Source organism: Meles meles, chromosome 5, assembly GCF_922984935.1.
Source record: "Meles meles chromosome 5, mMelMel3.1 paternal haplotype, whole genome shotgun sequence".
Taxonomy (NCBI): Eukaryota; Metazoa; Chordata; class Mammalia; order Carnivora; family Mustelidae; genus Meles; species Meles meles.
The window spans coordinates 114,686,762-114,700,714 of NC_060070.1; the positions used below are offsets into that span (position 1 = coordinate 114,686,762).

A 13,953-nucleotide genomic window follows, 5' to 3' on the forward strand; every position below is an offset into this window, starting at 1 on the left:
GAGGGAATAAGTATATGAGGAAGTAAGTCTCAAAAGGCAAATAGGGATTATATGGAGGACTTCTCCCTTCTTTGAGTAAAGCATCGTTATTATATTAATTTTCTCTTGCCATTTAACATTGCTAGAAACTTAATGAGTTCAAATGACAATGGATTTGTTATCTTACAGTTCTGTTGACTAAGAGTACGGGCAGGGGTTAGCTCAATTCTCAGCTCAGGATATCCCCAGGTTGAAATTATTGGCCAGGGGATGCATCTTATCTGAGGCTCATTGTCTTCTAAGTGCCTGATTGTTGTCAGAATTCATTTCCTTATGGTTGTATGATTATGGTCCTATGTTCTTGCTGTCAGATTGGGACCACTCAGTTCCTAGGGGCCACCCTCAGGTCTTTAACAGTTAACTCCATTCTCTTGCACATAGCAGCTTATTTCTTCATTGGAGAATTTCTCTCACACGTCAAGTCTCCTATTTTAGGAAGCCCCTTTTAGGGGCTCACCTGATCAGGCTAGGCACACCCCAAGAGTCTCTCATTTGATTAATCCATTATTAAGTATTTTAGGATCTTAATTACACTTGTAAATTTTTAACCTTTGTCATATAACAGCCTAGTCAAGAGAGACCATTATATTCACAGTCCTGCCCATACTTAAGGGGAGGGCTTTATATAGAGTATGTATACCATTGGGTGGGAATTGTGATGGCCATCTTAGAATTCTTACCACAGTGATACAGAATGGGTCTGACCTTCCTGGTTCTTCCTTAACTGAATGAGTGATAGGGGAGTTTGAAAAATTTTGAATACAGAAATCTGTTCTCTCTGTCCTCTCCCCTTCCTCTCCTAACCAGTAGTGAATCACAATTGCAAGCACAGTGATTAGGTGAGTTGCAAGAAGAGCTCACAGTTCTTGAGTAGATGGGGCTGAACTCTGCCATATATTTGCGCTTTTCCATCAGCAGCTTTTCTCTCCACTTCCCTGTCCTCTCTCTCACTCTCTCTCTTCCTCTCCTCTTTCTCCCTTCTTTCACCCACTTTCTTCCTACCCCACATACATTTCCATAGTCACATTATTCATTTGCCATCATAATGATCAGAAACAAAAAGAAAATCTACTATTTAATCCTAATCCCCTGACTTCCTCAATTTTGTCTTGGAAAACAATTCATAATCTTTGGAAGTTAGTGACTTTAAAAATAAGCACTTGCTTGTTTTGTTTCAATTTGCCTTACATATTAGTTGCTTCCTTTACCACTTCTCATTTCTCAGAAGAAAGCTCTTGAACGCAGTTTGAGTACATACTTGAATTTGTAGCACATAAAGATTTAATTCTCTAGTCTGAATTTCACATGAAATTATAATCAGTTGCTATATAATTGAATATTACATACAAGTTTAAAAACAATAAAATGTTTACTTTTTTTATATATATGTGTATGTATATAAAGACTGATATTTAATACAACAAAAGTAAATTCATTATTTCAACTTAGAAATTATTATAGAAACAATGTTTCTATGTTATATTACTATAAAAATGAGATAGCACTAGTAATTTTATTAAGCTCTGTTACAGTTAATTGATGATTATATAATTAGTTAAGATATGTAATTTCAAGACAATGTGAGTTGCAATGAATTTTAGATGTTCTTTAATAGGGATGAGAAACTTAGATGAATAATTAGGTAGTGAGTTAGGATTAGTATAAAACAGCAGTTTCAAGTTGGCTTTCCTTGTTAATTCTTTTCATTGCAATTTTATTTTCCTCTTCTGTGGACTAGAGCTGATCATGATGTATATATTTCATAGTATTGTTGTAAGAGTTGAATAAGATGAAGCATGTTGCATTTTTAATAGAGCGCCTGGCACATAAGTGCTTAATAAAGATAAGCTATTGTAATGATTATATTGAAGGAAGATGGGAAAGGTGGCAGTGCCAAGTGCCTTCAAGCAGATAGATAATTAAGAAATGTGAATATTCAGACTTAACTATAAGACTTTAGATTATTGGCACAATTTTGACTTGAGTTGTTTGATTCATATATCCACATTTTCATCAGCCTTTTAATTATGGTCTGCCAGTGACTTGATATGGCATTTAAAGGACCTATATTTTGAAAGTTTTCCTCCAGATTTCTACACTTGATAGTGACCTATGCAAAGATTTTAAAGTTAGTATATTAAAATTTAGGCCTCTCCTACATATTTGGTGGCTACTTAGTTGATTAAAAAGTCTTTTAATAAGCCTCATACTGATTCATTTGATGGTGTCTTTTGTATGATCTATTTATTCAATAAATGTATTTTCAGCTTTTGTGTCAGTTACATTGACATTGGAAATCATTTTTTAAAGATTTTATTTATTTGAGAGAGAGAGAACACACGCATGTACAAGCCAAAGAGAGCACAAGCAGGGGGAAGGGCAGAGGAGAAGCAGACTCCCGCACTGAGCAGGGAGCCTGATGGCTCCATCCTGGGACTCCAGGATCATGACCTGAGCCTATGGCAGATGCTTAACTGACTGAACCACCCAGGTGCCCCTGGAAATCATATTTTTTAAAAAATTTTTTTAAAATTATTTATGTGACAGACAGAGACCACAAGTAGGCAGAGACGCAGGCAGAGAGAGAGGAAGGGAAGCAGGCTCCCTGCAGAGCAGAGAGCCCGATGCGGGGCTTGATCCCAGGACCCCGAAATCACGACCTGAGCTGAAGGCAGAGGCTTTAACCCACTGAGCCACCCAGGTGCCCCTGGAAATCACATTTTTAAGATGATTTCTGGGCTCCTGAAAAACCTGAGCTTTGCAGTATATTGAAAGCTCATGACACAGCCATTTGAGAATTGGTATGGTAAAATCTCCACTTAGAAAACATATCCAAGAGTTTTCAAAATGGGTTTGAAGCAGTGTATTGCTAGTAATTAAATCCATAAGGCCTTTTTTATTGGTCTTATGTTTTTCGGTGTTTTAGAACACTAGATTTTATTATTATAGCATTATTTTGTTGAAAATTGTGGTATGGAGAAAAAATTGATCCAGAAAATAATGTGATCTTTTCCTGAAAAGATAAAAGAACATTTTGCCTGATGGCCTTCAGATAATCATACTGATATTTTCTTTGTAATACCATTTCAAAATGTGTTTATTCACCTTATCCTGGTAGGTGGGAATTGGAAAACCTGTTTTGCCTGATCAGTTTTTCTTTTGCAAGAGGTGAGGTTATGTAGTTGTATTGCTTTAGGAGTTTCTTCACATACAGGTTACTTTGATGGTGGCCTAAAGAGGAACCTCTGGGCTTGAGAATAATTGAAAGGATTGTAACTCATTTATTCCTAAAGGATATCTTTACTTGGTTCCCACTGTGCATTCTCTCCTGGATGGAGGGGTTGGGCAGGAGAACAGTAGGTAATAGAGGGACATTCAGTCATAACAGCTGAATTTACTGACCCTACCAATTTCCAGTGAAATTTTCTAAGGTCAAAGTCTTTTCTGCTCTCTCTCTGAAAGTACTAGAATCCAGTGAAATGGTGTGTTAAATTCTAGTTACAAAATAAATTATGAATTTGATAGTAACTAACTTATATGAGATTTCAGAAAAGTATGCTAGCAAGCAGTGAACTTACAAAGAACAATGCTAATTGCTGAGATTGAGCCTCTTTTTGGTTCTTCCTCTGAGATGCTCCTTTCCTCCTTTTTTAAATTTTGCTCTAACATTCAGAAGTATTTACTGAGACTTGTTGAGTGCCAAGGGCTAAAGGTAGTGAACAGGATACAAAGTGTCTGCCTTCGAGAACTCCAGTCAGTTGAAGAAAGAATACTGATAAGTAATTGGATCTCTACAAGATGTCGTGTGAATAAGAATGTATTATAGCAAGTGCTTTGGGAGTATCTCAAGTGGCTACTTAATTCCAACTGGAGTGATGAAGGCATACTTCCTGGAAGAGGCAGTATCAGCTTAAAATTACAGGATGGGTAAGAACTAATAGAGTGTGGATATTTCAGGCAGAGGAAATAGCAGAAGCAAAGATAGAAGCAAGAGAAGCAGACTAGAGAGCTAGAACCAAGGGGGAGTTGTTTATGGTTAGACAGTAGTTTAGTAGGGCAGGAAAGGGTAGGGAGATAAAGTAGATGACACTTGTGGCCTGGTTAAGGAGTTTGGACTCTGTCCTTATGTAATACATATGAACTGTTTAAAGCTTCTAACTAAGGATATCCAGTGATCAGATTTGCATTTGAGAATGTTACAGTTTGGAGAAGAGTAAGACTTGGGGCACGGAAGCCAAAGGATTAATCCAGGTGACGGATGATGGTGATTTTCAATTAGTTCTTAGTGGAGAAGATGGTGAAAAGTGCTTCTGAGAGATTTAGAAAGAATACTCAAGAGCATTTTCTGGCCTCTGTATTTTTTCTTCTCCCCTGCTTTTTTTTTTTGTTCTTCCTCATCTATCTGTTCTGTGGTGTTTCTTGCTTCTGATTGTCAGTATGTTGACTTCTATTTCCTCATTCCTTGCTCATATAATGTATCTTACACTGCTCATTGACTTTTTAAAAATGAATTTTATTGAAAATAAAATTTATGTGCAATAAAAGACAATTTAAGGTACATTTCATTGACTTTTCTTTTCCCTCAAAGTTTTATTTAAATTCTAGTTAGTCAACACAGTGCAATATTGGTTTCAGAGGTAGAATTCAGTGGTTGATCATGTACAAACAATACTCAGTGCTCTTCACAAGTGCTTCTTAATATTCATTCCCCATCCCCCACCCATAGTTATTGAAAAATAACCCTGTGTAGCCATCACAGAGGGCATATAGAATCTTTCCTTTGCTCCAAAAGGTTCCTTTGTGCCTTTGTACTCTTTGGTGTCTGGCTTCTTTCTTTTGGCATATTTCTGAAATTCATCCCTATTTTTGTGAGTACTGTTAAGACAGTCTCTTTTGTATTGGCAGGGAATTGTTCATTTTATGGTATACAACAATTTGTTTATTTGTTCACCTGTTAATTTGTCTGTTGATTTTTAAAGTGTCTTTCCTACTGAACAACCTCTGTGTTTCTTTCTAGCTGAAACATAGTATTAACACTTTTTTGAAAGGGAGCATTAAAATGTTTTATTAAATTACTGTTACTTACTAAATAATTTTATATTGTTGCTTCTGAGTTAAAGCTGGCCGAAACAGTTAGAAGGAGAATAAACACTTTTACAGTGAACTATCAAGAGTTGGTAACCCTCTACATGCTTGATAATACCCATTTCTCATTTATATTTTATGTTCAGCTATTAACATGAGCTTGGGCAAAGAGGTCTTTATGATACAGGTTATCATCTTAAGTGAATTTGTGTGCTTCTTTGTCTCTTATTTTCTTCATAAAGTGGCAATTAAAGATCTTTAGCAAGTAAGTGTCCAGTAGGATAAAGCAACTTTGAAGCCAGGGCTTAAGGTGCAGTTTTTCTTTTAAAATCTTCTCTTCCATGTGTAACTTTCATTAGTGGTCAATAGATGGCTAATTTTAAGAATTATAACAGAGCCAACAAGCAGTGTTGAAGCTTAAAACACACACACACACACACACACACACACACACACACACAAAACACCCTAAAGTTTATGATCTTGGGTTGTGATTCAGGAATTAAAACCAAAACTAACTTCGTAACTAGCAGATTAAATGAGAACTTACCTCGCCATGTTATTTTGACATTACGTACATTTGACCTTTGTATAATAGCACCTTTTATTTTAAACAGTTCCTTAGAGGCAGTCTTGATATGATAGGACAGTATATACAGATGTCAGTTTTATGGCTCCAAAGATGTACTATGCATTTTGTAAACATATTTCAGTTATATTTTGGCAGTAAAGAGAGCAGGAAGATAATGCTTCCATTAGAGTGATCAACTATGCATGTAGAAATTGGGTAGGAAGATGTGTGAAAAGGTTTTTAGCTGAAATCCATTTTCATATATAAATTGCCTCTGGTGCTTATATAACTGTCGCATAATGCTTTGGGGTAATTCGGCAAATACTGCACTGGAAATGGTGTTTGTACATACTGATCTTAAGGAAGTGGATATATTGCTTTTTGATAAGTCCTGCTGCTCAGTTTTGTATTGCATTAACCCACTCCTTCTTCCCAGACTTTTTTCTTTCTTAAACAGCTGATTAGAACTTACTTGACTTTCTACTTTTTCAGCACAGTTTTATTTTTCGTTCTTAAAATGGTTAATACAAGTAAAAACAAAAATTCATTTATGCTCTCCTGCTACTTGAAACAATGTGTCTTCATGCTTTAGAGCATTAGTATTTCAGTAGTAACATTGAGTAAAATTGTACGATACAAGAAGCTTATTTTTCAGATTCTTTTGGGATGATCTTACCTGAGTACATTTTAAATTTTATATCATAGTGAATCCTATTTTAAATCACACACTATTCTGTAATAAATACTTTTATTTTTAGAAATTGCATGTGGGAATTTAAAAACAATGCTCTCCAATTGATATATTATTTTTTTTTAGTTATACTTCTAAGTGCTTTTATATCTCAGAAATGTATGGGTTTTGGTTTTTTCCTGTGCTTGTCAGTTCTGATTATCACCTTTTCTCTTTCTTCTTCTGACTTTTCATCTGCATTCCACAGATTTCTTCTTCTGATGCTCCTCTTCAGCCTTTGGTATCCTCTCCTTCTCTACAAGCTGCTGTTGAGAAAAACAAATTGGAGGTATGGTAGTGTTCTAGACAGCTATGTAATGTAGTATTCAGTGGTAAATGAACTTCTCTTATAGTGTGCTGTAATTTGGGAGTGGTGTAATTTGAATCGTCTCCAGTATTAAATATATTAAATATAGCAGTCTAAAAAACGTTTTCCTATGCTGCAAGTAGGATTAAAGGGCTTTGATCTGTTTAGTTTCAGAAGATGGATTTATCGGTACTATAGATATATCTTAACATTTAAGAAGCAATTTTCTGTTGTTTCCCTTACTAGTTTATATTTATGGGAATTGTTTTATAGTTTATAGAATTCTTTGATATATTAGAAAAGTCTTTGACTGAAATGTTTTCTTAAGAAGATTTTGTTGTTGGGCGCCTGGGTGGGTCAGTGGGTTAAAGCCTCTGCCTTCGGCTCAGGTCATGATCCCAGGGTCCTGGGATCGAGCCCCACATGGGGCTTTCTGCTCTGCAAGGAGACTGCTTCCTCTTCTCTCTCTGCCTGCCTCTCTGCCTAGTTGTGATTTCTCTCTGTCAAATAAATAAAATATTAAAAAAAAAAAGACTTTATTGTTATAAGCATTTAAAGAAAATTAATGTCAAGCGATAGTAGCAGTCATACAGATACACATAATAAAGATTTATGAATATAGAATTATCAATAAAAGTCATTAGAATGTGTTTGTGGTAGGGGTGGTTGGAGAGAATCACAGTGGTTTGTAATGGAGGAAAACAGATAACTCTGCAGAGGTTTCTAATGCCATACAGTGTGTGCTGTGATTGACATTTACTCATTGTGCTGGTATTTAATATAGAAGGCATGCTTTTTTTTTTTAATTTTTATTTGTTTATTTACAGCATAACAGTGTTCATTGTTTTGGCATCACACCCAGTGCTCCATGCAGTACGTGCCCTCCCTATTACCCACCACCTGGTTCCTCAACCTCCCCCCCGCCGCCCCTTCATAACCCTCTGGTTGTTTTTCAGAGTCCATAGTATCTCATGGTTTGTCTCCCCTTCCAGTTTCCCTCAACTCCCTCTCCTCTCCATCTCTCCATGTCCTCCATGTTATTTGTTATGCTCCACAAATAAGTGAGACCATATGATACTTGACTCTGTCTGCTTGACTTATTTCGCTCAGCATAATTTCTTCCAGTCCCGTCCATGTTGCTACAAAAGTTGGGTATTCGTCCTTTCTGATGGAGGCATAATACTCCATTGTGTATATGGACCACATCTTCCTTACCCATTCATCCGTTGAAGGGCATCTTGGTTCTTTCCACAGTTTGGCGACCGTACCCATTGCTGCAATAAACATTGGGGTACAAATGGCCCTTCTTTTCACTACATCTGTATCTTTGGGGTAAATACCCAGCAGTGCAATTGCAGGGTCATAGGGAAGCTCTATTCTTAATTTCTTCAGGAATCTCCACAAGTTCTCCAAAGTGGCTGCACTAACTTGCATTCCCACCAACAGTGTAAGAGGGTTCCCCTTTCTCCACATCCTCTCCAACACACGTTGTTTCCTGTCTTGCTAATTTTGGCCATTCTAACTGGTGTTAGGTGGTATCTCAATGTTGTTTTAATTTGAATCTCCCTGATGGCTAGTGATGATGAACATTTTTTCATGTGTCTGATAGCCATTTGTATGTCTTCGTTGGAGAAGTGTCTGTTCATATCTTCTGCCCATTTTTCGATATGATTATCTGTTTTGTGTGTGTTGAGTTTGAGAAGTTCTTTATAGATCCTGGATATCAACCTTTTGTCTGTACTGTCATTTGCAAATATCTTCTCCCATTCTGTGGGTTGCCTCTTTGTTTTGTTGACTGTTTCCTTTGCTGTGCAGAAGCTTTTGATCTTGATGAAGTCCCAAAAGTTCATTTTTGCTTTTGTTTCCTTGGCCTTTGGAGACATATCTTGAAAGAAGTTGCTTGGCTGATATCGAAGAGGTTACTGCCTATGTTCTCCTCTAGGATTCTGATAGATTCCTGTCTCACGTTGAAGTCTTTTATCCATTTCGAGTTTATCTTTGTGTACGGTGTAAGAGAATGGTCGAGTTTCATTCTTCTACATATCGCTGTCCAGTTTTCCCAGCACCATTTGTTGAAGAGACTGTCTTTTTTCCATTGAATATTTTTTCCTGTTTTGTCGAAGATTATTTGACCATAGAGTTGAGGGTCCATATCTGGGCTCTCCACTCTGTTCCACTGGTCTATGTGTCTGTTTTTATGCCAGTACCACACTGTCTTGGTGATCACAGCTTTGTAGTAAAGTTTGAAATCGGGTAACGTGATGCCGCCAGTTTTGTTTTTGTTTTTCAACATTTCCTTAGCAATTCGGGGTCTCTTCTGACTCCATACAAATTTTAGGATTATTTGCTCCAGCTCTTTGAAAAATACTGGTGGAATTTTGATCGGAATGGCATTAAAAGTATAGATTGCTCTAGGCAGTATAGACATTTTAACAGTGTTTATTCTTCCAATCCAAGAGCATGGAACAGTCTTCCATCTTTTTGTGTCTTCTTCAATTTCTTTCATGAGTATTCTGTAGTTCCTCGAGTACAGGTCCTTTACTTCTTTGGTTAGGTTTATGCCCAGGTATCTTATGGTTCTTGGTGCTATAGCAAATGGAATCGATTCTCTAATTTCCCTTTCTGTATTTTCATTGTTAGTGTATAAGAAAGCCACTGATTTCTGTACATTGACTTTGTATCCTGCCTCGTTACTGAATTGCTGTATGAGTTCTAGTAGTTTGGGGGTGGAGTCTTTGGGGTTTTCCATATAAAGAATCATGTCGTCTGCGAAGAGAGAGAGTTTGACTTCTTCCTTGCCAATTTGGATACCTTTTATTTCTCTTTGTTGTCTGATTGCCATTGCTAGAACTTCTAATACTATGTTGAACAAGAGTGGTGAGAGTGGGCATCCTTGTCGTGTTCCTGATCTCAATGGAAGGCTGGGAGCTTTTTCCCATTGAGGATGATATTTGCTGTGGGTCTTTCATAGATAGATTTTATGAAGTTCAGGAATGTTCCCTCTATCCCTATACTTTGAAGCGTTTTCATCAGGAACGGATGCTGGATTTTGTCAAATGCTTTTTCTGCATCAATTGAGAGGACCATGTGGTTCTTCTCTCTTCTCTTATTGATTTGTTCTATCACACTGATTGATTTGCGAATGTTGAACCAACCTTGCAACCCAGGGATGAATCCCACCTGGTCATGGTGGATAATCTTTTTAATGTGCTGCTGGATCCTGTTTGCTAGGATCTTGTTGAGAATCTTTGCATCCATATTCATCAGTGATATTGGTCTGAAATTCTCCTTTTTGGTAGGGTCTTTGCCTGGTTTGGGGATCAGGGTAATGCTGGCTTCATAAAAAGAGTCTGGAAGTTTTCCTTCTGCTTCAATTTTTTGGAACAGCTTCAGGAGAATTGGTGTTATTTCTTCTTTGAAAGTTTGGTTGAATTCTCCAGGGAATCCGTCAGGTCCTGGGCTCTTGTTTTTTGGGAGGTTTTTGATCACTGTTTCAATCTCATTACTAGATATGGGTCTATTCAGGTTGTCAATTTCTTCCTGGTTCAATTTTGGGAGTTTGTAGCTTTCCAGGAATGCATTCATTTCATCTAGGTTGCTTAGCTTATTGGCATATAACTGTTGGTAATAATTTCTGATGATTGTTTCTATTTCCTTGGTGTTAGTTGTGATCTCTCCCTTTTCATTCATAATTTTATTAATTTGGGCTTTCTCTCTTTTCTTTTGGATTAGTGTGGCCAATGGTTTATCGATCTTATTGATTCTTTCAAAAAACCAGCTTCTAGTTTCATTGATACGTTCTACTGTATCTCTCGTTTCTACCTCATTGATCTCTGCTCTAATCTTGATTATTTCCCTTCTTGCATGTGGAGTTGGTTTGATTTGTTGTTGATTCTCCAGTTCTTTAAGGTGTAGAGACAGCTGGTGTATTCTGGATTTTTCAATGTTTTTGAGGGAGGCTTGGATGGCTATGTATTTCCCCCTTAGAACCAAGAAGGCATGCTTTTGATACATCTTAATTTTTTTTTTAAGAGAGCATACTCATGAGTGGGGAGTGGGAGAGGGGCAGAGGGAGAGAGAGAGAATCCCAAGCAAAACCCAACACTGGGTTTGATCTTGTGTCCCTGACTGAGATCATGACCTAAGCAGAAATCATGAGTTGGACACTTAACCACTTGAACCACCCAGGCACCCTAGTATATCTTAAATTCTTAATAAATATTAGCTATAAGGATTAAGATGTATTCTAAGCAGAGAAAGCATCTTGTGAAACAAACACAAAAAACCAAAGAAACCTGTGGGCAAAGTGGGTTATTTGGGTATTTGCAAGTGGAGAGAAGACTAGAACATAGGGAGAGAAATGAGAGGACAGCCTATTTCTGAGCCTTCTGAAGGATTTTGGTCTTTACTCTGAAGGACCTGGTACTTTTAATGATGAGTTTTTAAGGGTAAGAAGGGCAACAGGATCTGATTTTCTTGTCATCACATGGCTTCCTATCTCTGTGGACAATAATTTACATACTGATCGGCATGAAAAAGCTTGAGAACCTTTTGCTTTAATCTATGACTAACATGATGGGAGCAATTGCTAAAATGGAAGCAGAGAGATAAAAAGGAGAGTGTAGTTTGAAGAGATTTTGAGAAAACAATCTGTGGGATTTAGTAATCAGTGGATTGTGACGGTGGTTTGGGACATGTTGATGACTTCCAGTGTCTGGCTTGAGCATCTCAGTACATGATACAGCTATCCTGGGAGAAAAGAGTACAGACTGATGGTGAGGAACAGGTTTGAGGAGAACAAAGGAAGGCAGAGAGGGATGAATTAAAAATTGACTATGACTGTGGGACATCCAGGCATCTAGTAGGTGGTTGGATATTACATGTGTATAGCTCAGAGGACAGATCCAGGCTGGAGGCTGTTGGAGGGCAGTTTGAGAGAGAGGGATCAAAAGAAGAATTGAGATTACAAAGCAGCTCAGGGGAAAGTGTGTTGAGTGATAAGGAAAGAGTCATGAGAATGGAAACCTGGATACATTGAACTTAAGAGTTAGCAGAGCAAAGGATCTTCATGAGGAGTCTGTAGGGGACAGTTATGGAGCATGAAGTACATGGTTAGAATGTTGTAGGTATCTTAGGTCAGTACACAGGCCCAGGAAAGAAGCATTCTAGGAGTGTGGATGTTACTGTGAGAAAGTGGAAGAATGTCAAAGGCAAAGTTTTCCTTTTCAGAATTTGCCCTGGAACTCTGCTTTCCTATGAGAAAAAGGGTGGAAACCCTTAACACACTTTTGTACTGTGTGATTCCTCCCTACAAGTCTTAGAAAGGAGTGGACATTGATTATTCAAGATGGGGGCATAGAAAGACCCAAAGCTCCCCTTCTCCCATGGACAAACCAAATCTATAACTACACATAGAACAGTATTTTTCTACAAAAGATGTGAAAACTAGCTGAACACCTCCTTCACAACAAAGGACAAAAGGACACATTGAGATAGGTGAGCAGAGACATGGACTCACCAAACCCATGCCTGGTGCTGTGATCCACCAGAGGGAATGATCTTAGAAATATGGAGCTTATCTCTGAGGAGCAAGCCACGTTAGGCACCCCAACCCTTGGGACCTGCACTGGAGAAATGAGCCCCCCAAAAATTGGCTTTGGACCTCAGTGGGTTTCATGTCAAGGATACCCAAAAAGCTGTAGGAAAGTAAGACTCTACTCTTAGAGGGCATATGAATGTGACTAACTTGTCCTGCAACCTAGTACAAAACGAGCAAGTTAAAAATCTTATAGACTATATGTAAAGGAGATTAATTGTCTGAGTTTAAAGTGTCTGCCAGAGGGACAGAGGTCAGTTGGATCTCTCTCAGAAGACAGGCGCTAGGAGACACCATTTTTGCACTACTTCTACCTTGTTAGTGCTGCTTGCCTTGCTTCTCTGCACCCCCATAGTCCCACACTGCCAAACTGGATGGGCTGGCTCTTCCTGGGCTGGTGCTCCCCTCTGACTCTGCTAAAGCCAGGAAATGCAAGTATTTCACATAGGGCTTGTATGTCTGGCTCTGGTTGATAGTGGGCCTTGCATTTCTGGACCTCTTGGGACTGAAACAGTTGGAGGCAGTTGTGGCAGGCACTACACAAACAGTTGACTGAATGAAACAAACTCTGTCTTCCTCTGGCCATTCCTTCAGTACTAGGAGAGATCACTGTTTTGCCTAATACATAGAAACAAACAGAGAATTAGGCAAAATGAGGAGACAGAAATATGATTCAAATGAAAGAATAAGGTAACATTCTAGAGGGAAAAACCTTAATGGAGATAATAATTTACCTGATAAAGAATTCAAAGTAATAGTCATCATAAAGATGTTCATTGATCTTGGGAGAAGAATGGATGAAGACAATTTCAACAGAGATAGAAAATATATGAAAATACCAAATGGAAGTCACAGAGCTGAAGAATACAATGACTGAACTAGAAAAATATGATAGAATCAGTAATAAACAAGATGAAGCAGAAGAACAGATCAGTGACCTGGCAGACAGGGCAGTGGAATGAACCCAAACAGCAGCGGGGGGAGGGGGGGGTTAAAACAAAGATAACCTAAGAGACCTATGGGATAACATCAGTAACATTCACAGCTGAATGACAGTCATGTTATAGGAGCTGCAGAAGGGGGAGAGTAGAAGGGACAAAAACTTATTTGAAGAAATAATGGATGAAAACTTTCCTAACCTGGGGAGGGAAACAGTCACACAGATCCAGGAAGCCCAGGGAGTTCCAAATAAAAGGTGAGCCCAAAGAGATCCATGCCAACAGATCCTATAAGGTATGTGCTATGGTGAGTGCTGTGAATTGTATAAGACTGATGATTCACAGACCTGTACCCCTGAAGCAAATAATATATTGTATGTTAATTAAAAAAAAGGCGATGTCAAGAAGAATAGGAGGGGCAGAGACATGGTCAGATTGGGAAATGAACCCCTAGCACAGTAAAGCATAAGTGGGAGAAATATCAAGGTATAGAGGTCCTCCCTGAGAAGTGAGGGGGGATTCAAGCCCCATATTGGGCTCCCCTTGCCCTGGGAAGTTAAAGCCTCTGTAACATCTGGCTTTGCACGTCAATGGAGCTTAACTCTATGAGGGCAAGACTAAAGGGAATGAAGACCCTGCATTTAAAGGGCCCATGAACAGTTTAACTTGCTTGGAGACCCAGAACAG

General features: G+C 38.2%; 1 protein-coding gene across 4 annotated transcripts in view; it reads left to right on the forward strand.

Annotated features, from left to right (window-relative positions):
* Positions 1-13,953, forward strand: part of SMAP1 (small ArfGAP 1) — a 170,368-nt gene that overhangs the window by 76,060 nt on the left and 80,355 nt on the right. For 2 of the 4 annotated variants that reach the window (XM_046004787.1, XM_046004790.1), the window contains one exon: positions 6,634-6,714. The exons of the other annotated variants lie outside the window; for them this stretch is intronic. In XM_046004787.1, the coding sequence (XP_045860743.1) occupies positions 6,634-6,714 (81 nt within the window). The remainder of the gene's footprint in view (positions 1-6,633; positions 6,715-13,953) is intronic. 4 annotated transcript variants of the gene reach the window in all.